Source organism: Saccostrea cucullata, unplaced genomic scaffold (genome assembly GCF_032062105.1).
Source record: "Saccostrea cucullata isolate Sc308-1 unplaced genomic scaffold, CSIRO_AGI_Scuc_v1 ctg320, whole genome shotgun sequence".
In the NCBI taxonomy this organism is placed as follows: Eukaryota; Metazoa; Mollusca; class Bivalvia; order Ostreida; family Ostreidae; genus Saccostrea; species Saccostrea cuccullata.
The window spans coordinates 244011-269213 of record NW_026930920.1 but is presented as its reverse complement, the minus strand read 5'-3'; the positions used below and the strand labels follow the sequence as shown (position 1 = coordinate 269213).

Genomic DNA, 25203 nt, shown 5'->3' with positions numbered 1-25203 from the left:
CATCTAAGAAGCAAAGTTGTTTAAAATGTCAAGTTTAATCTACTGAAGTCGTCAAAATATGTCCGGCGTCGTCACTTCCGGCCAAACCGGGAGCAATCGGAAAACGCGTATTTTTGCCATTCTTGACAAGTTTTTGGATAACGTATGTCTCTGGGAGCATAAAAATTAATTTTCCGTCCGTCGGCGTCACTTCCGGTCAAACCGGAAGTAGCCAATAATAGCTTATTTTGAAGGTTTTAGATGCAAAATTGAAATTATAAAGTCACTGGAGACGACTTAGCTCATTGCTTTCTTTTTTGATGTCACTTCCGGCACTTCCGGTCAAAACCGGACGGAAGACCTACTCGTTGCTTTGCAACGAGCTTTGCTCTAGTTAAGGTCTTCCGACTTCCTTCGGAAGACCTTATTGTTATTCGTCTGTTTTTTATTATTATTAAGGTCTTCCGTCTTCACGGAAGACCTTATAGTGATTCTACTGTTTCTTATTATTATTCTTATTATTATTATTATTATTATTATTCTTTTTTTTGACAAAATTTTGTGCAGGCGATTTCTCGAAAACTATTCAGCGGTTTTTCATAAAACTTTCACAAAATATGTGTCATTATATGAAGTTGTTACATCCGAAGAAAAATTTGGAAAATTCTCTTCTGGTGCCAAGTTATGGACAATTTCCTGATTTTAAAATCAAATTTTGTCGCCCCTTTTTCTCGAAAATAGCTAAGTATATGAAATGGAGACTTATTGGGGATGACAGATCATGACTTTCTGGTTTGCAGAATCACCTTTTCGTGCGTCGTCAATACTTCCGGTCGTTACGAGATGCAAATTAAAAAATATCGTATTTTCTTACTTTTTTGTTTTACAATATTTTTCATTTATTTTTTGTATGTTAATAGAAACCCTTCTTATGATGCTTACTTTATAATTTGTTTGAAAATTCATTAATCCAAACTCCAGATAAAAGCATTCAAATATCTGAAGCGTGTCCAAAATGGCGGCTGTCTCTGGTATTTCGCAATCGGGGTTTACGGAGGCAGCCGAGCGTTTGCTTGAACGAAGGTATCATAAGGATAAATGAAATGTAAAGGAATTCTTGGATTGACACCTCGTAGTTACGTCGCAATTCTGTTTAAAACTAACGTATCTTCTATAATGGGTTTTGGCTGGATCTCAAAGTAAAAAAAAAGAAGAGACTAAATTATATTATGCAAATGAAATTCTATGCTTAATATCTTGTGCACAGATCTTAAATAATAGTCATAAGTAATACTATCTCAGAAAGAATATCAATGAAATTGTAAGTATAAAACTTAACCACTGTCTTTCCGATGCACATTCGTGTCATATTAAACTAATAGAAAAGACAAAAATAAGAGAACCATTTTTTGACAGATCATTTAATGGAGTTTATATCAGCATTCTTGTCTCAGAGCTGATTCAAGTTATTGAGCATAAATGGTATCCAATTCCCTGACCGTCGTAAGGCGAGCATTTTTTTCGGCGAAACAGTTCAACCTTTTCATGAAAGTTTAACTAATCGGGAGAGTTCACTTTGGGGATAAACAGGGATTTTTAAAAAAGTTAAAAATCCAAAGCTGTTTCACCGCTTTAGTGTCACTTGCTTACAAACGATATGGAATTTGTAAAATGTGTTTAATATACTGGGTACTTTATAATCCTCGAATTTTAGGCTATAAGAACATATTTTTTATTTCATTGAAGCTATCACACCTATTTAATAGAACATTCCAAAGAAAAGGCGCTATGATTAACTCGTAACGTTTGGCGCGAAATTATGAATAGTGACTCGCCTTTCATAATTCTAAGACAAAAAGCACTGATATACAGAGGTATATACAAGAAGATTCAGAGCAGCGGTCCCAATACTGTAATATTTAGCTCGTTGGATTTTCATGCTGGCAACTGAATCCCTCTTGTGTGCAATTTTTGTTTACTTTTTCAGGTCGATTTTACGCTTTCTTACCGGAATCGGACGGAAGACCTCTCGTTGCTCGCAACGAGTTTCTCATCTAGTTATTATTATTTTTCTTTTTTCATAGTTAGGGCGATATCTCAGCTGTGCGTGGACGGATCTGAAAGATATTTACAGGGAGGATGCATCATGAGAATATCTCCAGACGTGTTTTTCATTTTTTTGAAATTCCCTTTCGTCCGCGATTTTTGGGGATTTTTGTGTTTTTTAAAAGGCATTTTGTCCAGCAGTTTTCTCGAGAACGGCTAAAGATATGAAAGTGAAACTCACTGAGGTGATAGATCATCGAACTCCATTATGGGCAACGACCTTTATGTTTCGTCGTCAGCACTTCCGGTCACAAACGGAAGTGAATTCAAAAAGTCCCATTTCTCAACTTTTTTGTTTTTCAATATTTTTCTTTAGGATTTACAGGGTTTATAGTGTGTCTTATGAGAACTCTAAATATGTGTTCAGTATCTTGATGCGTGAATCTATTGAAAAGATATGACCGAACCAAACTTTGTCGCACTGTCGGGGGTTCGAATCCCGGCGCGGGCGTTCCAAAATTTTTTTCTTTGTTTATGTCTTTTTTTAGTTGCAAATGACTTAAATCTCTTTTAAAACACGGATGGAATATATTGCCAATTTTTAAAAGCTATTTTTGAGTTATTTTGAGGAATACCTGTAATTATCATGATGTATGTTGAGAGACTACTGTGAATAAACGTTAACAAAAAATACATTCTGAAATCTATTTCATGGGATGACGCAGCATAGAACTCTAACGAAAAGTCGGTCGGAAGACCGCTTGTTGCTTTAGCAACAAGAACGCATCTAGTTAAGGTCTTCCGTCTTCAGCGGAAGACCTTCTTGTTATTCTTAGGTTTCTTTTTCACTTTTATTATTATTATTCTTTTTTTTCTTACCGATTTTGTGCACGCGATTTCTCGAAAACGGCTTGATGGATTTCCATGAAACTTTCAGGACTTATATAACATAACTTGAACCTCATGCATTTTTTTCCGATTTGATGACGTCACTTCTGGTTTGGAGATATTGTCGATTTTATGATTTTTGAAGGGTCATGTTGTCTCCAGACTTTCTCAATAATGGCTTAAGATAGAAACATGAAACTTTCAGGTATGATAGACCAAAGTCTATAGATATGTATAACGTGTTTCATTTTTATCGGAAGTGCCGCACGTCGGCGCTCGCTATGGCCTGAAAAATAGTCGTATCGCGAATTTCAAATATTTTAACACCTTTTCTACGATATCTTTTTACCTGGAAACATTTCGTTAAAACATATAGAACAAAAGAAGTGTAGAATTCCAAGATCTTTTAAATGATATCTTGCAAAAGGGGCTGACCCCTAAAATGAGGGGCCTAGAGGGGCCAAAAGTTTTTTCTTTATATCTCAAAAAGTATTGAGAATTAGTAATACGTCAAAGAAGCAAACTTGTTCAAAATGTCAAGCTCTATCTACCGCTGTCGTCAAAATACGTCCGGCGTCGTCACTTCCGGCCAAACCGGAAGTAGTCGGAACACGCGTATTTTTGCCGTTCTTGACATGTTTTTGGATAACATATGTCTCTGGGAGCATAAAAATTAATTTTTCGTCCGTCAGCGTCACTTCCGGTCAAACCGGAAGTAGCTAAAAATAGCTAATTTTGAAGGTTTTAGATGCAAAATTGAAATTATATAGTCACTGGAGATGACATAGCTCATTGCTTTCTTTTTTGATGTCACTTCCGGCACTTCCGGTCAAAACCGGACGGAAGACCTACTCGTTGCTTTGCAACGAGCTTTGCTCTAGTTATTATTATGTCGCCCCGAACGAAGTCGGGGACGACATATTGATATTGTACGCATGTTTTTTTTATCCAGGCTGTTTCTCGGAGATGGCTGGGACAATCTTCCTGAAACTTTCCTCAAAGGACGATCACTGGTTGTAGTTGTGCAGTGAGGTCGTTCAGTTCCAATATGTCTACCGTTGCCATGGAAACCTGTAAAAAGCGACAAATTTTGTCCGAGAGTGTTCTCTCTGGTCCCTTAAACGTTCGTCATGAAACTTTTCTTATTTTAAGGATTAGTATCTGTAGTTCTGCAACTCGTATTTGAAATTTTCATATAATCGATTATTGCCATGGAAACCAGGTGAAAGTGAAAATTCTTTAATTTCGATTTTCTCAATAACTACTCAGGCAATCGTTTTGAAACTTTCAATGTTTATTCCTTGCAATGTGTAAAAGTGATTTCTACTTTCAAAATAATTGTAATGAGTCGCTCACGGTTGCCATAGAAACGAAACAGAAAAAAAGATTCAGATGTACACGTGTTCTCCAAGGTCTAGGTCAAAGGGTCAAAGTTCGTCGTATCCAATAAAAGTTCTTTTCACAAGGATTATATTTGAAATACGAAAGCCCTATAGTGCTTACCGTTCAAACGTTATGGCTATTTACTATGTTCAATACGACCCCCCCCCCCCTTTTTTTGAAGCACACAGCCAAGTAGAATACACAGATATAACATATACAACTTACAAGTAACTTTTTAAAATCTTCATTCATAAAATTCAGTTCCCGTCATGTGATATTTTGCCATCATTCATTCTCCTTCTGTTTTGTCTCGTGAATTTATAAATATTTTATTTTATCTATATAAAAAAAAATAACGATTGTCAGCTGCATTTATTATCATTTCGCGTTTTCTTGTATATCTATCACTTGTAAATTATTCATTTCATTAGATAGTGCAAGTATAAATTAAAAAATTGGTACGTCATTTCCATAGTTTTTATTCATTCATAAATTCTTTGATCCGCTCCTGATGGTTCGCAAAGCCTTGATCACCACTGTATACAAAACATTCATCTCGCCGAAAATGTTCATGATTCCGCTAAACTGAGAAAGTTCACACATGATTTATCATCTCATAACACACATCAGCTCTCTGCAATGCAGAAATGCTCGAATTGATGGTGGCATGTCAGATTCGTTTTTCAGTAGAACCTCTAAAATGAAAGTGAAAGAGGGAAATTTCAGAGTTCCCACTGGCGTTACAATACACAAAATAATTCGGCTGATCTTCTTCATAAATTACATTTCCCAAGCTTTTATGATAGGAAAGATACTGCCAATTAACAAGTATGAGGCTCAGTTCAGTACATCTGCCAGATTTCTTTTATGCAAGTCTGCAAATTCAGGAACTTGTAATTTTCCTGCACTACTTTCTTCTCCTACCGATTCTAAAAATAATGAGTGGGATGTACCGAATTAAGGTCGGAAAGGACTGATATAACTCAAAGGTTTTCAAACTTAGCTTATGGACTTTTGTTTTAGTGATGATAAAAATGAAAGTCTTGTCTAATACGGGGCGACATATGCTATTGCTTGCAATAGCAGACTTTCTAGTTATTTTTCTTCTTGGGAAAATTTTGTCCGCGAATGATCTTGTAAAGTACACATCTGATTAAGGGGAAACCTTTTAAGGATAATTAGGCATGTTATGTAGATTTGCGGAACGAGGGTCATTTTGCACGCACGTGCTTGCAAGAGCGCGCACGTGCAACACGTGAAATGACCAATATACTTGAAATTGCCGTAACTTTTACATTTTTTGATGTAATGCTTTGATATTTAGAATATATAGACATAATTTAAATGTAGATAAGATGACATTGTCAACATGCCATTTTGCGCGCACGTGCTTGCAAGAGCGCGCACGTGCAACACGTGAAATGACCAATATAATGGATATAGCCGTAACTTTTCTATTTTTTGATAAAATCTTTTGAAATTTATAATGTAAGGATATATTAGTAGCGTAAACAAGATGACATGATCAAAAAAGCAAGATCTCACGCGCATGCACGTGCGCTACGCTCTGATTGGCTGAAACTAAAGTCTCTATATCTTTCTTGTTTTTCGACGAAATCCTATGAACTTTTGAACATAGCCATGCATTAAGATATCCTACAATATGATTTATAGCAATTATCATGAAAACACGTGCATGCACGTGTGCTGCAATCTGATTGGCTTAAATTTTATATAGCTATAACTCCTTTGGTTTTCAACCAAACAGGATGGACTTTGGAACATAGATAGATATAATGAACTTCTACAAGACGGTATGGTCACAATGCACATGCATACACGTGCGTGTACGTTCACTGTAATCTGATTGGCTGAAACTTTAAACAGCTATATTTCCCTTGGTTTTCAACCAAACGGGGTGGGATTTAGAACATAGATAGATGTAAAGGACATAAAGATATGGTCACCATGCTCATGTATGCACGTGCGTGCACATAAAATGAGATAAATCAAAAATACACTTGAATGAGCGTATTTTTAAATACTTTTGGATTAAATACTTTAATATTTAGTATATAAAAAATATATAGATTGTGTAGACAAGATGATATGGTAATTAAGCACATGCATTCACATGCGCACGCTTGCAATGCTAAAATTTGAATGAATTGGCGTTGTTTAAGTCTCAAATGCATAGATTTTGTCCTATTTAATGAAGCTGTTGCAGGGAATATGGCACCAAAAGGGTGTTGGGGAGCGTTTGGGGAACATCTGTAACGGTCCCCGTTACAATTAGCACTAGTTATGTTCCCCAAACGGAGTTTGGGAACATATTGTTTTTACTCGGTTTCTTATTATTATTATTATTATTCTTTTTTTTCTTCTTTGTTCTCCGGTACTTTTTTGTCCGCGAGTGTTCTCAGAAACTGTTCATCCAACTGAGCTAAAACCTTTTTAGGGTTAATAGGTGTGAAGTGTAGGTGTGCGGAACGAAGGTCATTTTGCGCGCATACGCATGCACGTGCGGGCGCGTGAAATGAGTGAGATGACTGATATACTTTATATAGCCATAACTTTTACATTTTTCGATGAAATACTTTAAAACTCATTATATAAGGATACATTAATAGTGTAGATAATATGACATGGTCAAATTAGCACGAACTCACGCGCATGCACGTGCGCTGCGCTCTGATTGGCTGAAACAAAAATCTCAATATCTTTTTTGTTTTTTGACGAAATGCTTTGACATTTTAAACATAGTCATGCATGAGGATATACTACAGTATGATATATAACATTTTTCATGAAAACACGCGCACGCACGTGCGCTGCAATCTGATTGGTTAAAACTTTAAATGCCTATAACTTTTTTGATTCTCAACAAAACAGGATGAAATTTAGAATATGAATAGATATGACGGATTCCTACATCATGCTACTATCAAACTTGAATGCAAGGGCATGCATGCACGTGTGCGCGCGCAATGCGTTAAATAATCGATATACTTGATATAGTCGTAAATTTTTGATGGAACGTTTTGAAACTCAAAGAATAGAAACATATTAAAGGTGTAGTCAAGATGATATGGCTTTCATGCATTGCATCTGCGCGCGCGTGCAATGTTCAAATGACTTGTATACTTGATATGGCCGTTAGTTTTATATTTCTTTATGAAATGCTTTTGATGACCTTGACCTTTGACCTTGACCTTTGACCTCTTGATTCAAAGGTCACAATCCAGCTCAAGTTAGTAGATGTATTTACAAACTCACTTTAACAAATGCTTAGAATAAGTAAGTCAACCCAACCTCTCCCCCCCCTTTCTCCTGAAAAAAAAATATCAATAACAACGTAGAAAATTTTCCTGAAACTCAATCCACACCTGGGATCGACATAAAATTCCACTTAAGGTGCAGGAAAGACTTCATAGAAAGTTTCCTGAAAGTTTTACGGTAAGTCTCTAAAGTATATAGAAATAATGAACTTTTTCGGCAAAAATTACAAATTCTGTCGTGTTTGAAATTTAAGTGCAGACGAACAAAGATATGTTATAAACCTTTCAAAGCCTATATCTCTAGATGTCGTTAATAGCATTCAATTCTACTGATATGAATTAATATTTTAATACCAAGCATTCTTCTTTTATTTTACCTTTGAAATTTATTTGAATTTTTTTTAGAATTACACAATCCCCAGAAACAGCGAGTTTCGGTATATTAAAAAGCAATACACGTTTCTTTCCCCGTAAAACATCAGGTATTTGAATTCATGAAAAAAATATTAATGAGGGGGTGTTAAACAATACCTGTCACATTAACTGACACCAAAAAACCAGGGTACGTACACGACATTTTCTGATTTTTTTGCATCTGCAAACAAGGCTACCCTCAAATCCACGTGTTTTCAATGTCTTTATAAACATCTCAAAAGCTCCCCAGGAAGTAGCCTCCTATGCCCTGGGAAAATAGTTCCTGTCAAAAAACTTTATTTATTTACAGAGTAGATAAAATTTCCTAGGCACAGGTACCAGAGTTGTCAAAATGGCCTGGAAGGAAATAAAAAAAAATCTCAAAAGGAAGGGAAATCGGCTTTGTATGTATGGGACTACAATTGACTAAGTTCATTTTGATTGGTCAATTACCGGTGTGGTACCCCTAGTCGCCTTGAACCCAGTCCTGTCTTTCTGAATAAAACCAACTCCGAGCCCGATGTAAAAATCCTAGTAGAGAAATGAGAATTTGAATTTTCCTGCCTTATTATGTTCCCCAAACGAAGTTTGGGAACATATTGTTTTTACTCGGTTTCTTATTATTATTATTATGTTCCCCAAACGAAGTTGGGGAACATATTGTTTTTACTCTGTTTCTTATTATTATTAAGGTCTTCCGTCTTCACGGAAGACCTTATAGTTATTGTACTGTTTCTTATTATTATTATTATTATTATTTTTCTGACACGATTTCTCGAAAACTACTGGATAGATTTACATGAAATTTTCAGAAAAGATGTGCTGTAGGATTGTCTTGAAAGTTCCAAAAGATTTTTTGGAAATTCATCTCTGGTGGCAAGTTTCGGACCATTTTCCTGATTTTAAAATGACATTTTGTCTACGGATAATCTCAAGAACGGTGAAAGATATCAATGTAAAACTTTCAGAGATTATAGATGATGGTAAATACTATCCAGGATGTGACTTTTCGTTCGTCGTCATCACTTCCGGTTGCTACAGGAAGCCAATTTAAAATGTCCAAATTTTCAACTTTTTTTGTTTTTCAATATTTTTAATTTATTTTTGGTGTGTTAATAGAAACTATTCTTATAATGCTTACTATATAATTTGTTTGAATATTGATAAATCTTAACTCTAGATATTAGGATTTGAAAATCTGAAGCGGGTCCAAAATGGCCGCTCTCTCTGTCAACTCCGACATTTTGCAATACGGGTTTACGAAGGCAGCCGAGCGTTTGATTGAAGGAAAGTAATATAAGGACAAATGAAATGTAAAGGAATACTTGGATTGTCACGTCGTAGTTACGTTGCAATTCCATGTAAAACTTAGTTCATCTTAAAAGTCTTCTATAATTGGTTTTGGCTGGTTCTCAAAGTAGAAAAAGAAAAGACTTTATGTTGTTATGTTTCAGTTTTTCAAGAAAGAATATTAATGAATATAGTATGTATAAAACTTAACCACTTTTTTCCCATGCACACTTGTGCCATATCAAACCAATAGAAAAGACAAAATAAGATAACCATTTTTTTAAAATCGATTAATGGAGTTTATATTAACATTAAATTGTCTCAAAGATCTTATTCAAGTTATTGAGCACAAATGGTATCCAATTCCTTGACCGTCGTAGGCTGAGCCATCTTTTTCGGCGAAACATTAAACCTCTTCATGAATGTTTAACTAATCGGCATAGTTCACTTTGGTGATAAACAGGAAAATTTAAAAAGTTAAAATTCATAGCCGTTTCACTGCTGTAGTGTTACTTGCTTACATACTATATGAAATTTGTAAAATGTGTTAAATGTACTTTCTTATCGTCGAATTTTAGAATATATGAACTTTTTTTTTTTATTTCATTGAAGCTATCACACCTATTAGATAAAACATTCCAATGAAAATGCGCGAAGATTAACTCGTGGCGTTTGGCGCAAAATTAATGAATAGTGGCCCGCCTTTCATAATTCTAAGACAAAAGCACTGTTAAACAGAGGTATATACAAGAACATTAAAGCAGAGTTCCAAACAGAGTAATATTTAGCGCGTTGGATTTTCATGCTGGCGACCTGGATTCAATCCTCTTTGTGTGCAATATTTTTTTTTTACTTTTTCAGCTCGATTTAACGTTTTTCCGTAATCGGACGGAAGACCTCTCGTTGCTCGCAACGAGATCGTATCTAGTTATTATTATTTTTCTTCTTCTTCCTGGAACTTTTTTGTCCGGGAAAGATCTTGTAAACTATTCGTCCGATGTAGGTAAAACCTTTTTAGGGTTAGTAGACATGTTATGTAGATTTGCGGAATCAAGGTCATTTTGCGCGCACGTGCTTGCAAGAGCGTGCACGTGCAACACGTGAAATGACCAATATAATAGATATAGCCACAACTGTTCTATTTTTAGATGAAATGCTTTGAAACTCATAATGTGAGGATATATTAGTAGTATAGACATGACAACATGGTGAAAATAGCAAGATCTCACGCGCATACACGTGCACTTCGCTCTGATTGGCTGCAACTAAAGTCTCAATATCTTTCTTGTTTTTTGACGAAATCCTTTGAAATTTTGAACATAGCCATGTATTAGGATATCCTACAACATGAAATAAAGCAATTTTCATGAAAACACGTGCATGCACGTGCGCTGCAATCTGATTGGCTGAAACTTTAAACAGCTATATCTCCCTTGGTTTTCAACCAAACAGGATGGGATTTGGAACATAGATAGATATAATGAACTTCTACAAGTAGGTATGGTCACCATGCACATGCATACACGTGTGTGTACATGTGCTGCAATCTGATTGGCTGAAACTTTAAACAGCTATAACTCTCTTAGTTTTCACCCAAACGGGGTGGAATTTAGAACATAGATAGATGTAATGGACTTCTACAAGAAGGTATGGTCACCATGCTCATGTATGCACGTGCGTGCACGTGAAATGAGTAAAATCAAACATACACTTGAATGAGCGTATTTTATTAATAATTTTGGATTAAATACTTTAATATTCAGTGTATTAAAATATAGATTGTGCAGACAAGATGATAAGGTCATGACGCAAATGCATTCACATGTGCACGCGTGAAATGCTAAAGTTTAAATGATTTTTGTACACTTCTTTGTAAATGTTGTTAAAATCTCAGATGCATAGAGTTTGTCTTATTTAATGAAGCTTACAGGGAATATGGCACCAAAAGGGAGTTGGGGAGCGTTTGGGGAACATCTGTAACGGTCCCCGTTACAATTAGCACTAGTTTTCATTGTTTTTGAGACCCACTAATTCATCTCAACCATGAAATGTGAAATGTCATTTACATAACTACTCAACAAATCTTTATGCTTGGAAACAAATACCCAGGAAACTATATATATATTTTTGGAATTTAATCTTTAAGTTAGATAAAATACCCAAGGATAATATGTGACAAGTTTGATAAAATGGTTCTGGTGTAAATTGTTTATGACAAGGATGAAAACAATGGATTGTGTGAAAAACCAACATATTCTGACTAGTTCACTTCAGTCTTTGTTCAGGTGAGCTAATAAAAAAATGATTATACTCAAACTTAGTGAGGCCATCCTTAAAAAATTGTTTGTTTGGAATTGCCGCCTGAAGGGTTTCAGACTCAGGAGGGAGGGAGGGAAATTATTATCTTTTTTTCAAAATTGAAGATAAATTTTAAATTTTTGATAAAAATCTCAGTTAACAGTAAATACATTTTCTGACTTTTAAAAAAAAGTATCTACCATCAACGAAGACACCTAATTTTATTGCATAGATCTGACACTACATTTCAATGTTTTGTATTGTGCATGTGATAACAGGCAAAAAAAAAATCTTTCTACATTTGGTCAATAAAATTTTTTCAGGAGGTGGCATTTCAATGAGGCGGGAGGCAATTCCAAACAAACAATAATTTTATTTTGGCCTGATGAAGTTCCTTTTATGAGTTTCTGAAAATACCTGGAAACACTATATTTTTGCATTGTTTATATTGTTTTTAAGAACAAAGCAGCTGATGAAAACTTAATTTCTGATCAATGAAAAAATCCAATCCATACTTTGTCCCACTTTAAGACAAAGCTGTCTTTCTCACGTTACAACACAAAATGCTTCAACTACATGCAAAAAAAAATACAGGAAATGCATGAAATATCTGACAATGAAACTTGGCTAATACATAAATGAACAAATTTAGAGGTTCCTTGTGCTTCTTGATATCTTTTACAGATGGATCTATTCTGAATAATTTATAATATAATCAAAGCAGTTCTCCCTAAATTGGGGTTTGTCATGTTCTTTTCCCCTAAACTGGACCACATCAGGGTACAAACAGAACAATTAATATAGTTATAAGAAATAGACAATACACAGAATATTCATACCAAGTGGAACCAGTGCTTTTTTTTTAAGTTCAAGATGTCTTATATGAAGATATTTCACAAAGTAAACATATTACATATAAAATTCTTTCATTAATCATTTCTTTAAAAAATTTTTTCATAGTTTGTCAACATACCTCGTATTAATTCATATATATTCATATCCATTAATTCACATATAAGGACTAGAGTACCAGATTTCTTGTCACTGTAAGAAAAATTTGATAGTCACTGATACCATTAGTTCAAAAAATGTCAAATAAAAAAAAAAACCAACATTTAAGCACTGAATTCATATTTTTGGATGTCTTCTTTCCTATAACACATCTGGCCGTGCCGACAAATTGAATACCGCAAATTAGCTCGGTATGATAATTTGTCGGCACGGCCAGGTGTGTTATAGAACCGAAGACATAAAAAAAAAATGCTTATATTTACATTCTCTAATTTTCCTTCTTCATAATTGTTTATTTCGTTAATCTAAAATGTGAATTTAGCGCCCTTCAAAACTGCCGTGGTTAATAGATGTAAGAGCCGTTTGTTACGTCAAATGACGTTAAATGAGGTTGCAAAGTTAAATAACGCAAACAAACACTGCAAGGAAAAAAGAGAAAAATTAATTCTTAACACACATGACGTTAATTTTTATGTTAATTTTTCAGGGTTATAGTTTCTCGTTAAAATGAAATAAAACATTTTACATTTTGGTGTTCCTAGAGTATTGAAAATGCATATAGTTCCTACTGTGATTCTAACGTGCGGTGACACGGTTTCGAGTGTGTTATAGAAATTTGAACGTCGTGGAATATTAATGGATTTCATAAGGAAAAACATAGGTAATCAGAGATTACAGAGCTCACCTCAACGAATGTTGTTTTTAAGTAAGGCAAAGTCACACAATTAACTAACAAAAGGTGTACATCCAAAAATACAAAATTTATGCACTTTTGATCTGATTCTTTCGAATAGACCAATATAAAACCTTAAACTAGTTCTTTATCATGAAAACATAATTAAAATCCAGCATCTGAAGCAAGTTTGAGAGTTTTCATCCCTTGCAATTGATGCATCATTTGTACAAGTTTGGTTTTTATAAGCCTTACAGTTTCTTGGTAATAGACCTGCACCCATAACTTTTACCTGGTTCTTTATCTGGAAAATGTAAGTCGAATTCAGCATCCAAACCAAGTCCATTAGTGTGCATCCTAAGATGTATCATTCATGCAAGTTTGCTCAATATAGGGCTCATAGTTACTTGGAAATGAAACCTGCATAAAAAGCTAACCTTTTCACTCATCCAGAAAATGTAGGTCAGATTCAGCATCCAAAGCCAGCCTGGTAGAATGCATCCTAAGATGCATCATCCATGCAAGTTTGGTCATTAAAGAACTCATAGCAACTTGAAAATGAAACCTGTACCAAAAACTTTGATTGTTCACTCAATCAGAAAATTTAGGACAGATTCAGCATCCGAAGCAAGCTTGGTAGTGTGCATCCTAAGATGTACCATTCATGCAAGTTTGGTCATTATAGAGCTTATAGTATCTTTGAAATGAAACCTGTACCAAAAACTTTGATTGTTCACTCAATTGGAAAATTTAGGTCAGATTCAGCATCCGAAGCAAGATTGGTAGTGTGCATCCTTAGATGTATCATCCATGCAAGTCTGGTCAACATAGGGCCCATAGTTACTTGGAAATGAATCCTGCACCAAAAACTTTAACCTGTTCACTCGTCCAAAAAATGTAGGTCAGATTCAGCATCTGAAGCAAGTCTGGTAGTATGCATCCTAAGATGTACCATCCATGCAAATTTGGTCATTATAGAGCTTATAGTATCTTTGAAATGAAACCTGCACCAAAAACTTTAACCTGAGATCCATGCAAGTTTGGTCAACATAGGGCTTATAGTTACTCGGGAATGAGACCTACACCAAAAACTGCACCAAAAATGTTAACCTGCTCCAAAAACATAAACCTGGTCATTCCTTTGCTGAAATTTCAGCATCTGAAACTGTGACTAGTACAATGAAATACACTAGGAACAACTTCCATGCATGTCTAATCAATGTAGGACATAGAAGTACTTAAAAGGAAAACTGCTCCAAAAAACTTAACCTTAACCCTGGACGCCGACGGTATAACATAAGCTCCCCCAACTTCGTTGAGGTGAGCTAATTACACTGAATGTAAATATTGAATCATAAACTTTACAAAATTTTACAGAATCTACACCAATTGAAAAAGCTTGGAATCCATATTCTAAGCGTGATCATGCTTGGCTTTGCTTTTCTTGTAATTTTTTTTCTTTAGAAATGACGTGGTCTATCCTTCTCCCAGGGTCATGATTTGAACAAACTTGAACCTTCACTAGTTTATCAGAAGATACTTCTATATCAATAGGACTAATCAACTTGACAAACGGATTTTTAAAGTTTTTTCCCTTCATCTTTGATTCCCCATACCCCCCCCCCTTCCCCAGGTTCATGATTTGAATAAATTTGTAACTTAATAATGAAGGTTTCATATATAAAGTTTAAATTTTCTGACCCAGTGGTTCTTGATAAGATTTTTAAAAGATGCCACCACTTTTTCGCTAATTCTTAAATATCTTCCCTTGAAAGTAATCACTGTCCTTCTTTTTAACAAAATATAATTCCCTTTTCACAAGGATGTCTTTTGCCAAGTTTGGTTGAATTTGGTCAAGTGATTCTGAAGAAGGCGTCAAAGTGTGAAAAGTTTACTGATTAATAGACAGATGTCACTTGGGCTTTCAGCATTTGAGCTAAAACGTATGTTCAATAGTGTAGCAGTGAAGCATATCTGCATACAGAAAACCAACATATCATCTAGTAACTGACACAGATGGCCTAACAAGCATTAGTCTTAAGCTTATTGTGCCCTCTTTGGTAATTTAAAACATAATGACATGGCAACTGACAGCAGAGGATTATAGATTTGAACGCTTCTTGTCTTGAAGACTACAACATACTAAACACAATAATATTAATATACATTACAATTGTTAAAACAACCTACAATATGACTTCCTGGAGTTCCAGGATATTGGCATGTGGGCTGAGTCTCCTCATGGCTTGAATTTCCCTCAGGTTATTGACTTGTTCCAAACTGTAACAAAAAAATTAACATTAAAACATTGGACTATCCATAAGCATAAATTTCTGTTCATTTACACATAAGACTTGGCTTGATCAAGATATATCATGCTTTCTATTCTATAGGTTATAACACCTGTATAATGAAAGCTTGGTTTGAAGGCCAAAGTAAAAAAAAAATATTGGGGCACAGTTGAAAAAATCTCACCAAATAATGTATCAGTGCATAAGCTTATACAAGTATCAAAAAAATTCTCGAAAAGTGTCTTTGAAACTGAGCTATAAACACAAAGTACAGTGGACCCTCATTTATCCGGACGCTTTGGTTCCCAGTCAATTTGTCCGGATATGTGAAGCATCCGGATATCTGAATCACCAGTTAAACAAGACAGAATAACATTTTAAAATTTCGTTCCGATGAAAAATCGTCCGGATACTGAAGCATCCGGATATCTGGCGTCCGGATATCTGAAGGTCCACTGTATATCAAATTTAGGTCAAGGTCAAAGGAGAGGTCAAGAACAAAGAGTTGAGGAAGTTGAATCGTTCTCCTCAATATGTATCAGTACATAAAGTTTGATAAAAAATATCTTGAAAGTTTCTTTGAAACTTAGCAAAACACAATTTAAGAAAAATGAAATCAAGGTCAAGAACAAAAATGTTGATGAGATTGAATAGATTCACCAACATGTATTAGCATATTTCTTGTTTGGTCAAAATACCTTGAATAATTTCTTTGAAAAGCTCTCCATGGGCAAAGCACAATTTTTTTTTTTAAAAGTGAGGTCAAGGTCAAAGGGAAGATCAAGTTCAAAATTGTTGATGTTGTTGAATGTATCAACATATGAAGTTTGGTAACAATATCTTGAATACTTTCTTTGAATCTGAAGTAAATGCAAAGTGTGATGGAAGGGCATTTATGGATGGAAGATGAACATGACCGACATGCAAACATTTATCCCACCATATTTGTTGTAAATTTTCATTTTAAAAAATCATTTTGACAAAAGTACTAATTCTAGAATTAGAGAAAAAAAAAACTACATAAAAATGTTCCAGGCTGGAGGTAAACATTTCATCTTACATAAAGTTTTTTATTAAGTAAATTAAGTCTCTAGCTAAAATCTTTATGGTTGAGAAAACCAATGCATATCATTAAGGCAACAGTACAATATTACTATGATACCTCCAATATTTTAGCCAATTATCAATACTGTGACCTTCAGATTTATTTACCTTCATTAGTTTATCTAAGAAATTATACAGTCTACGTACTCTGTAAAAAATAAGGCTTTAAATCACTATATCTGTAATGAAGTAGATTTTAATGAAACAATTTTGAAATTTTATTGTATATGATTAATTTAGAGTGACTAAATGTGTCAACTAAGTTCAAAGCAGATACATTTGTTTACATATTTGAATGTTTCCTTTAAGAATAGCTGACTTCTATGGCCTCCATAGAGACCTTTGTCTGGGGATATATTGCAGAGAAGCGGAGACTTTAAACACCATGTATATTGTATAGAAACCTTTTAAATAGTCGGTTACATCACAGAAGGAGATCAATTATAGAGAAAAAGTGACCGGTGCATATGCTAGTAGAAGTTTATGCAAACAGCCATATATAGTTGTTTTAGTGCCATGACAAAGCAAAAAAGGGAGAAAAAAATCCCATCCTATTTTCTTGCCAGCATTAAGAAATCATTAAATCTGATAGTAAATGATTTATTGATTGGGTTAGTACAGAAGAAAACCTTGAATTTATCAATGCCAAGCCTTACACACAATCTGCCTTTTAATTCCAAGGGCTCTTGAAAGGAAGAGTTTATGTGCAAATATGTTGATTAATAAAGCATCCAACTTATATATAGCCACTGTACTTTGTCTTCAGTCTCATTACTCCATGTAACACCTTTGGACAATTGTAACTGTGAGATTGTTTTATTTTTTTACAGAACAGTTCAATCTTATTGGTCAAGAAACAGTTGAGTAACCTGAGAGGGATGTAATGAGCTAAAGCCTAAATCTAAGTTGGAATAACTTGAGTCTAATAAAATATGTTTAAATCAGCTAAAGTCTTTTGTGGTATATACATGTATCAATGATACATTGGAACTTCATCAAGATATAAGTTGTAATATCACATATTTTCATGGGTTCAAGTTCTCAAGGATTGAGAAATTTGTGGGATTTGATTTTGTGGTTTGAAAATGTTTAGCGGTAATGCATATGAAATTTTACATTTTGTGGTCAGGTCATAAATTCATGGAGTCTCTCCATATCTCAAAAACAATGGAAATTAAACCCCCACAAAAATTAGAGATTTTGCACTACACTTCATGTATTGCAAGATTTCAACATTCATAATTTTCTTACAATTTGTGTTTTTTTTCTTTTCTGAAACAAGCTAAACACATCAGATGATTTCTACATCAACAGGATAAAAAGGACAGTTTCAACTACTAGATTGAATCAGTTTTAGTACTGGGGATTTATTAAAAGTATGTGTGGCAATTCAATAATGCCTGATTAGGCAGGCTCGAAGATCTTAAACTTTAACAGGCAGTTACTATACTATTTATGTGCAACATTTAAATATCAATTTTATTCCTCCCACCATGTGTCAATATTTTCAGTACACAGACTTCAAGATATCCCAGTGCATTTAATACACTTTTCAAATTAAAACTTGAACAATGTGTAAAGGAAAAATTCTATGACTTCCTTTTCAGTCTTATAAGTCCAGAACTGACATAAAAAATCACAATTTGAAGCAATTAACTGCAGATACACACACTTCTGGTCTTTTGTTTTCATCAATTGCTCTCATCTCCTTGTACATATAAATACATAAAAGTGTGAAAACAGTCCGTTTCTACTCCATAGATGGACCAAATCAGCAATTAAAGAACCCATTTGCAGCAGTAGTTCATCAAGGACATGTGAATCAAAATTTTTAAAAACAATACAATTGTATATATAATGCACCATTGCTTCTGTTATCTTTAATTTTGACTTTACATGCTAAACAGATAACCAAACTAAATGTTTAAAGACAAGACAAAACAAGTACTGAAGCTGTAGTGTCAGTTTCTCAAGGTCGTGACATTGGGTTGTCTACCCAGCCGCAGCACTTGCTGATTGGGGAATCAAAGGAAGCCTGCAGTTTTTGTCAACTCCTCCCTCTGATGAGATCAATCTCACACTGATAGTACCAATTCTGTAAGGTCCCAGACTTTAAACAAAGGCCAAAATCTTGACTGGATCTTTGCCATTCTGTAAATTCTATGACTCAGTCTGAATAAACATGGCATTTGATCGTTCAATTAAACATACATGCATGAACTAAATCTGCATTTTTGAACCATTTCTTTTAATGTTTTAACGATTACCATGCAGCTTGATCAAACATAAGAAAATATGAAGAGTGTACATGAGACTCCATTGAATTATTAAATGCCTCCTATTTGCAAATAGGTCTACAAATTGACATTGCAATCAATAAGGAGACATGCCAAGAGGTTGATAATTCAAACATCCAGTGAAATCTGCCATGTATGATCCTTTTAGAACACAACTGCATGGAGAGAATATCTAATATAATAGGGATGTTATAATCTTCTTTGTTGTTACTAAATGATACAGAGGATGAAAGTAAAATTGTTGTATTTGGCTGAAACTGAGTGCAAACACCCAGTAATAATTAAGCTTAATAGTATTATATTGCTATTGTGGGTGACTTTGCATCCATTAATAGACTCTTTATCAGTACTGTAGTAGCCAAATCTGATATAACTAATAATTTTATAAAAAGTTTAACTCATCATAGTGAATACTATTTCTATCCATAATTGATATATATTTGTATCATTATTAGATGTTGTTGCGTAAGTTGTTAATATGATAGTTAAATCACATAATCTTAATAAAGGTGCAGTACGTCATTCTCTAATGCTTTATTTTTATAGTACTTTATATCAAATTGAACGAATAGTGTATTTTATATCACTGATGGTTTATACTACAATTTTTTCAATGAAATTATCTCAGTAAGTATGCAAAACATTCTAGTTATCTACAAATTGATATAACTCATTAATCTTAAAATTCAGTCAATGTAAAATTGATGTAAAAAAATCTTCCTTTCACCCATTTGATGTCTCTGAGATTTAGGCGTCATTCTAATGGTCACTTGTATGCAAATGTCCGTTATCAAAGACTATAAACATTTACATAGATAGCTGACATTCTTGACAACAACTTAGTAACTTCTGTTTGCCTTATACAGAAAAGCTGATAAAAATCCAAACAGGAAAAACAGGAATTTAACATGTTTGGTGATCCTTGTCTGTGTGTAATTAATATGTTATCAAGCAAAGGAGTCCCAAAAATAAAAGGGTGAAGATAAACTTAAATGAAAAATTTTAAGGAAGCTAGGACAAAATATGAATGACAATGTTGTAGCTAGCTGGAATCTTTTTTAATATAAGTATATATTTAATAGTTTATTTCTCATTTTTGCTATGTCAATGAGAAAAAGGTAGTGTTAGCTAATCAGTAAATTTACTGTAAACCAACTTTTATTCGCGACGACTTGATTTGGCGATTTACCGGGGGTAATATATTTTGCGACGATCAATTTTCGCGATCAAGCCTATTTAGATTCTCTTGTGAATAGACACATAGACTTTAAGAACCGGTTCGTGGCGAGAAATATTCGCGATGACGAGGCTCTCGCGAACTTCGCGAAATTTTTTCACACGCCAATAAAAGTTGGTTTACAGTATATTTATATAATACAAGAGGCCCAGGGGCCACATCGCTCACCTGAGCAAATCGTCTAGGAAAAAACACAGATCAGAACTGAAAAGTTTAAGGGGGGGGGGTGGGGGGGGGGGGCTTGAATTTAATACTACTTTAGAATGTCTTCATATTAATACAGCATATGACTTTGCTGTTCTTGATAAAAAGATTTTTTAAAAACATTTTCTTCCTATACTATCACTAATCATTGCTTTGAAGTACTTGAGAAGATGATTTTTATAAAGATTTTTCCTATATATTCCTATGTAAAAATTTGATCAGCCATTGTGTGTATGATTAACAAACTAATCTACACTACCCGAGGATGCTTCCACATGAGTTTCATCTTTCCTGGACCAGTGGTTCTTGAGAAGAAGATTTTTAAAGATTTTCCCTATATATTCCTATCAATCCTATGAAAAACTTTGATCAGCCATTGTGGCCCCGCCCTACCCCCGGGGGTCATGATTTGAACAAACTTAAATCTACACTATCTGAGGATGCTTCCACATGAGTTTCATCTTTCCTGGACCAGTGGTTCTTGAGAAGAAGATTTTTAAAGATTTTCCTTATAATTATACTCCTATGTAAAACTGACAACAAACTTGAATCTACACTACCTGAGGATGCTTCCACATGAGTTTCATCTTTTCTGGACCAGTGGTTCTTGAGAAGAAGATTTTTAAAGATTTTTCCTATATACTCCTATGTAAATATTTAATACCCCCAGGGGTATGATAATAAAATTGTTTCACTACCTTCCACTTAAGTTTCATTTTTGCTCAGTGGTTCTTGAGAAGAAGATTTTTTTAAAATGCCATTAATTTTTCACTAAAAGGAGGGCGTGGCCCTATTTGACTGTCCCCTTCACCTAAGGATACTTTGTAGCAAGTTTGGTTGAAATTGGCCCAGTGGTTCTTGAGAAGAAGTTGAAAATGTGAAAAGTTTATATTTTTGATATACTTGAGCCTTTGGCTCAGGTGAGCTATAAACAATATACAATAAATGTCTTTCTTTGATTGTTAGTACAGGAATAACATTGCAGCAAGTGCAGAAAAAAGAATTTACATAACCCGCTTACACAGGTTATGTATTTTTTATGCAGTAGCTGCAACATTCATTTCTGTATTAACAACCAAAGAAAACTTGTTTAAATCAACATTACATACTAAAAATATGGATAAAAATTAATATGCAATTATTAAACCAATTTTGCTCAAAAGTGTGATAATGATCAAATTCAAATCTGTGTAAAGAAAAATATCATTCTTGGTTAATTTTTTAGAAGTATGTTGTAGGAATCTATTTCTAAATAATTATCATGATTATAAGTAAAGGCGAATAAGAGATGGGTACCTCAAAGTGTAACAGACGGATGGACGGACACTCCAACAATATTTACCCCCATGCCTTTCAGGAGGGGAGTATCATAAAAACTGGTATTGATGAAATTTTATTTCTTATAAACTTATTCATTTATAATCTCTTATAACACCTCTTGCCCTGCACCTTAATTTAAGAAGTCCTAAGGTAAAAGGTTCATTGATAGGAAAGAGAACCTATGGTATTTCTTTAGCCTTCCAAATTTATTACTTATCTCAAGGATCATAGCAAAATTATGTTTTGGAGTTTTAGAAGTGGTAACTTGATGTTGTCAAGCCTAATGGACACATTTGTGAATTTTGTTACTTGCCTGTCATAAGTTTGTTTCATCTTTTTGCAGGCCCAGTAAGAGCCTTCCTTTAAGTGCTGGCATTTTAGAACCTCGGAAAAGGTCCCTTCACCCTTTTTCCCTAAGATTCGGTATTCTGAAAAAAAAAGCAGAAAATTGTTTTGCATATACATTTAATTGACATTTGATCAATGATGCAATTATCATGTATTATTAATACTTTTACAAAAGTATAACCATAAAAGCAGACATACACATGTATATGAATACAAATCTATATATGACAAGAAGCAATGAACTGCAACATAATGGTAAGGTTGCATAAAACAGCTTGCCTAATCAACAGTGTGTGGAGTGAATTTACCATAAGCAAGTAAAATTTTAACCACCTAGTGGCAAACATTTCTATCTATAGTTTACGTGGGTCCCTTGTAATACCAGCACTCTGACATAAATTAATATATCAAACACTAAATGTATATTATCAAAACCGCATGGACCGTCTTCAGTATTTATAACTATTTGGGAGTAATCCCTGGCAAATGAAAAGCATGTTTACTATTTCACTTTTTTACATTTATTTCATTGTCGCAAACCACGGCCAAAATGTACAATCCTCTCCCATTCTGGCCGTGTTTGAATGAGAAAAGAATTTCTCTTAGTTCATTAAAATATTGACCAATGCGCAGGGATTTTCCACTACCCCATGTAGGGCCGAATATGGGCCCCATTCCCAATTGCAAAATCACTCCATTTTTCCCAAAAATGAACAACCTGTGTTTAAGTTTTGAAAAATTTATGTAAAACAAACATGGTAAGGTTTGAACTCATAATGAAATGAACATAATTTGTGGAGACTTGGCTAAACTTTATAATAATAGATCTATTTTCTGAAGTAAAGTTCTGAATAATGAAGTAAAAAATCAATGTTAACTATCATAAGTGTTAATTTATTGAAATACATCTAACTACAAAATTTCCCAAAAAGTTGTAAAATGTTGTAAAATTCCCAATAGTAAGGGCCTGGGCCCCATTCCCAAAATGGGGTGGAAAATCCCTGAATGCGAGTAAAGCATGTAGGATAATGAACTTTGATTTGACCTTTCAATACCCAATTGCAGTGTACGAAATATTTCTTGTATACTGCTGATGTAAATTGTTGATTTCAATTGTGATGGAAACAAAGCTTGTCATTGACTGAATATGACGTCACAATAGAGAGGCGTAAATATTCAAGATTATGACACTTTGTGATCAAGCAGCCACGGGTAGGAGAGAGCTATATGCGGACTCCGGACCGTGGCTTGAGATGATGCATTTACTTAGGTTTTTCATGTTTTTCTATCTAACAAAATTTGGTTCAGTCTTCTGTGTTCATTGATTACAGAAGAGAGTGTGTGGTCCAAAATATTTTCGCATAGACTGGTTTCAGAGCCCCCAAAATGAGCTGCTAAATTCTTATGAAGTAAATGTGGATCATGCCAAAAAAGTTCTCAAATTTAAAGCTATGTTTGTTAACACTTTTGGTAAACATTTTGTGTTCTACAAAAGTTAATTACTCTAATAAGAAATCAACAATTATTATTCTTATTAGTAACTGGAATAAAGAATGGAAACATAAAAATAATATATATATATGTGCTGAAAACGTATTTCAAAAACAAAAAAAAGTGTGACTTGATTAAAATTCACTAATGTTTATAATTTATCCTTGAGAACTGTGCATCAGCTAAGATTCTGAATGGACCCTTCTGCCTATAGCAGGATTTAGGGGCAGATGTAAAAGGATTCAAAATAAAGAACACATATAAAGGACCACATCATTTTCCTTCACTGTCCAATACACAGTTGATTATAACTTCAGTATCTCGGAACTTCAAAATCGTAAATATATCATGGATATGTCGAAGTGATAAGGAAGCCCCAACCACATATTTTTTAAGTATTTTACCCTCAATATCTCAAATCCTTGGATATCTCGAAGATTTTTTCTCAGTCCCATCAGGTTTGAGATAAAGAAGTTTGACTGTATGTACAATTAAGTAAGAGGGAATGTAGAATTATAGCGAGATTAACACTCCATTCCATCTTGTCCAAACTATTTGATACTTTCCAGGCTTTTTAAACAATTTTGATATTTGACGAGCCTGGTCAAATATCAAAATTGTTTTAAAAAAGCCTGGAAAGTGTCAGATATTTCAGACTACATTAGGTCATTATGAGATCTATGTCTGAAGATCAATTTAGTTGGGACATGGATACTGACTTCAATAAATATATCTTTGATTAAAATAAGGTTTCAATTTGGACAAGTATATCAAACTAGCTGTGGGAAAATATCTCCAAACAGCAGTGGGTTCAATATATGAAAATAACTAGAATTTCCTCTGATGTAAAAATTCATTTTACTGGCTAACAGACATCAACACTGGAAATTTATCTCTAAATATAAAAATAAAATATGTTAATTAAAAATGTGTGAACATTATTAACGGACTTAACCAGCTACATGGGTGAGTGTTGACAAAATATCACTTATCAGGCAACATGTCTGTATAGACCTAATGATTTCTTCTTGTTTTGTTGCACTTGACTACGATAACTTACTCTGTAATACTAGGTTCATCCAGATACAAAATGGATGTCATCCACAATTAAACCAAGTGAACACTAGAAAATCTATCCAACGTAATCGTAACAACACTTCCGATGGTACCATTCCGTTTCATTCATATTTTTTTTCAACTGTCGACAACACTTGACATGTCAAACTGCAAATACTGTAGGCCGAACTATTTTCACAAACGCTTTGATGACCTGGCGACACGTGAAATTTGAAACAAAATATTAAGAACACAATTTTTTCATTTCAGGATATTTAACATTTTTAAAAAAATATCTTATATATTTTTTCAAGGGTTGTTTCAGATATATTAATTTACGAGCGACCGATTCCTTCCTTCCAAATTAATGTTTCCCCACATGAGGCCCCAACAGGTGCCCTTAAGTCAACACCGGACGAGAAAAGAACGTAACAAACATCAGTTAATTTTCATAGTAAAATATTTCCAGACATTTGAAATCGAGTATCTCTTTTAGATCTTTTAACTTATATAAAAAGATCTCATCACTATACGCGCAAGAATATTGAAAACGTTTCGTCTGCTATGGGATCAAGCGCCATCGAAGTAGTTTACA

At 34.1% G+C, this 25203-nt stretch overlaps 1 protein-coding gene across 3 annotated transcripts in view; it reads right to left on the bottom strand.

Annotated features, from left to right (window-relative positions):
* The window catches only part of LOC134230587 (MAPK/MAK/MRK overlapping kinase-like), a 37745-nt gene extending 12963 nt beyond the window's left edge, over nucleotides 1-24782 (bottom strand). For all 3 annotated transcript variants that reach the window (XM_062712423.1, XM_062712424.1, XM_062712425.1), the window contains exons 1-4: nucleotides 24613-24782; nucleotides 22027-22141; nucleotides 15451-15540; nucleotides 12550-12620 (exon numbers count right to left, since the gene is read on the bottom strand). In XM_062712423.1, coding sequence (XP_062568407.1) covers nucleotides 12550-12620; nucleotides 15451-15540; nucleotides 22027-22141; nucleotides 24613-24631 — 295 coding nt within the window. In that variant the 5' untranslated portion in view covers nucleotides 24632-24782. The remainder of the gene's footprint in view (nucleotides 1-12549; nucleotides 12621-15450; nucleotides 15541-22026; nucleotides 22142-24612) is intronic.
* Nucleotides 24783-25203: the final 421 nt, after the last annotated feature.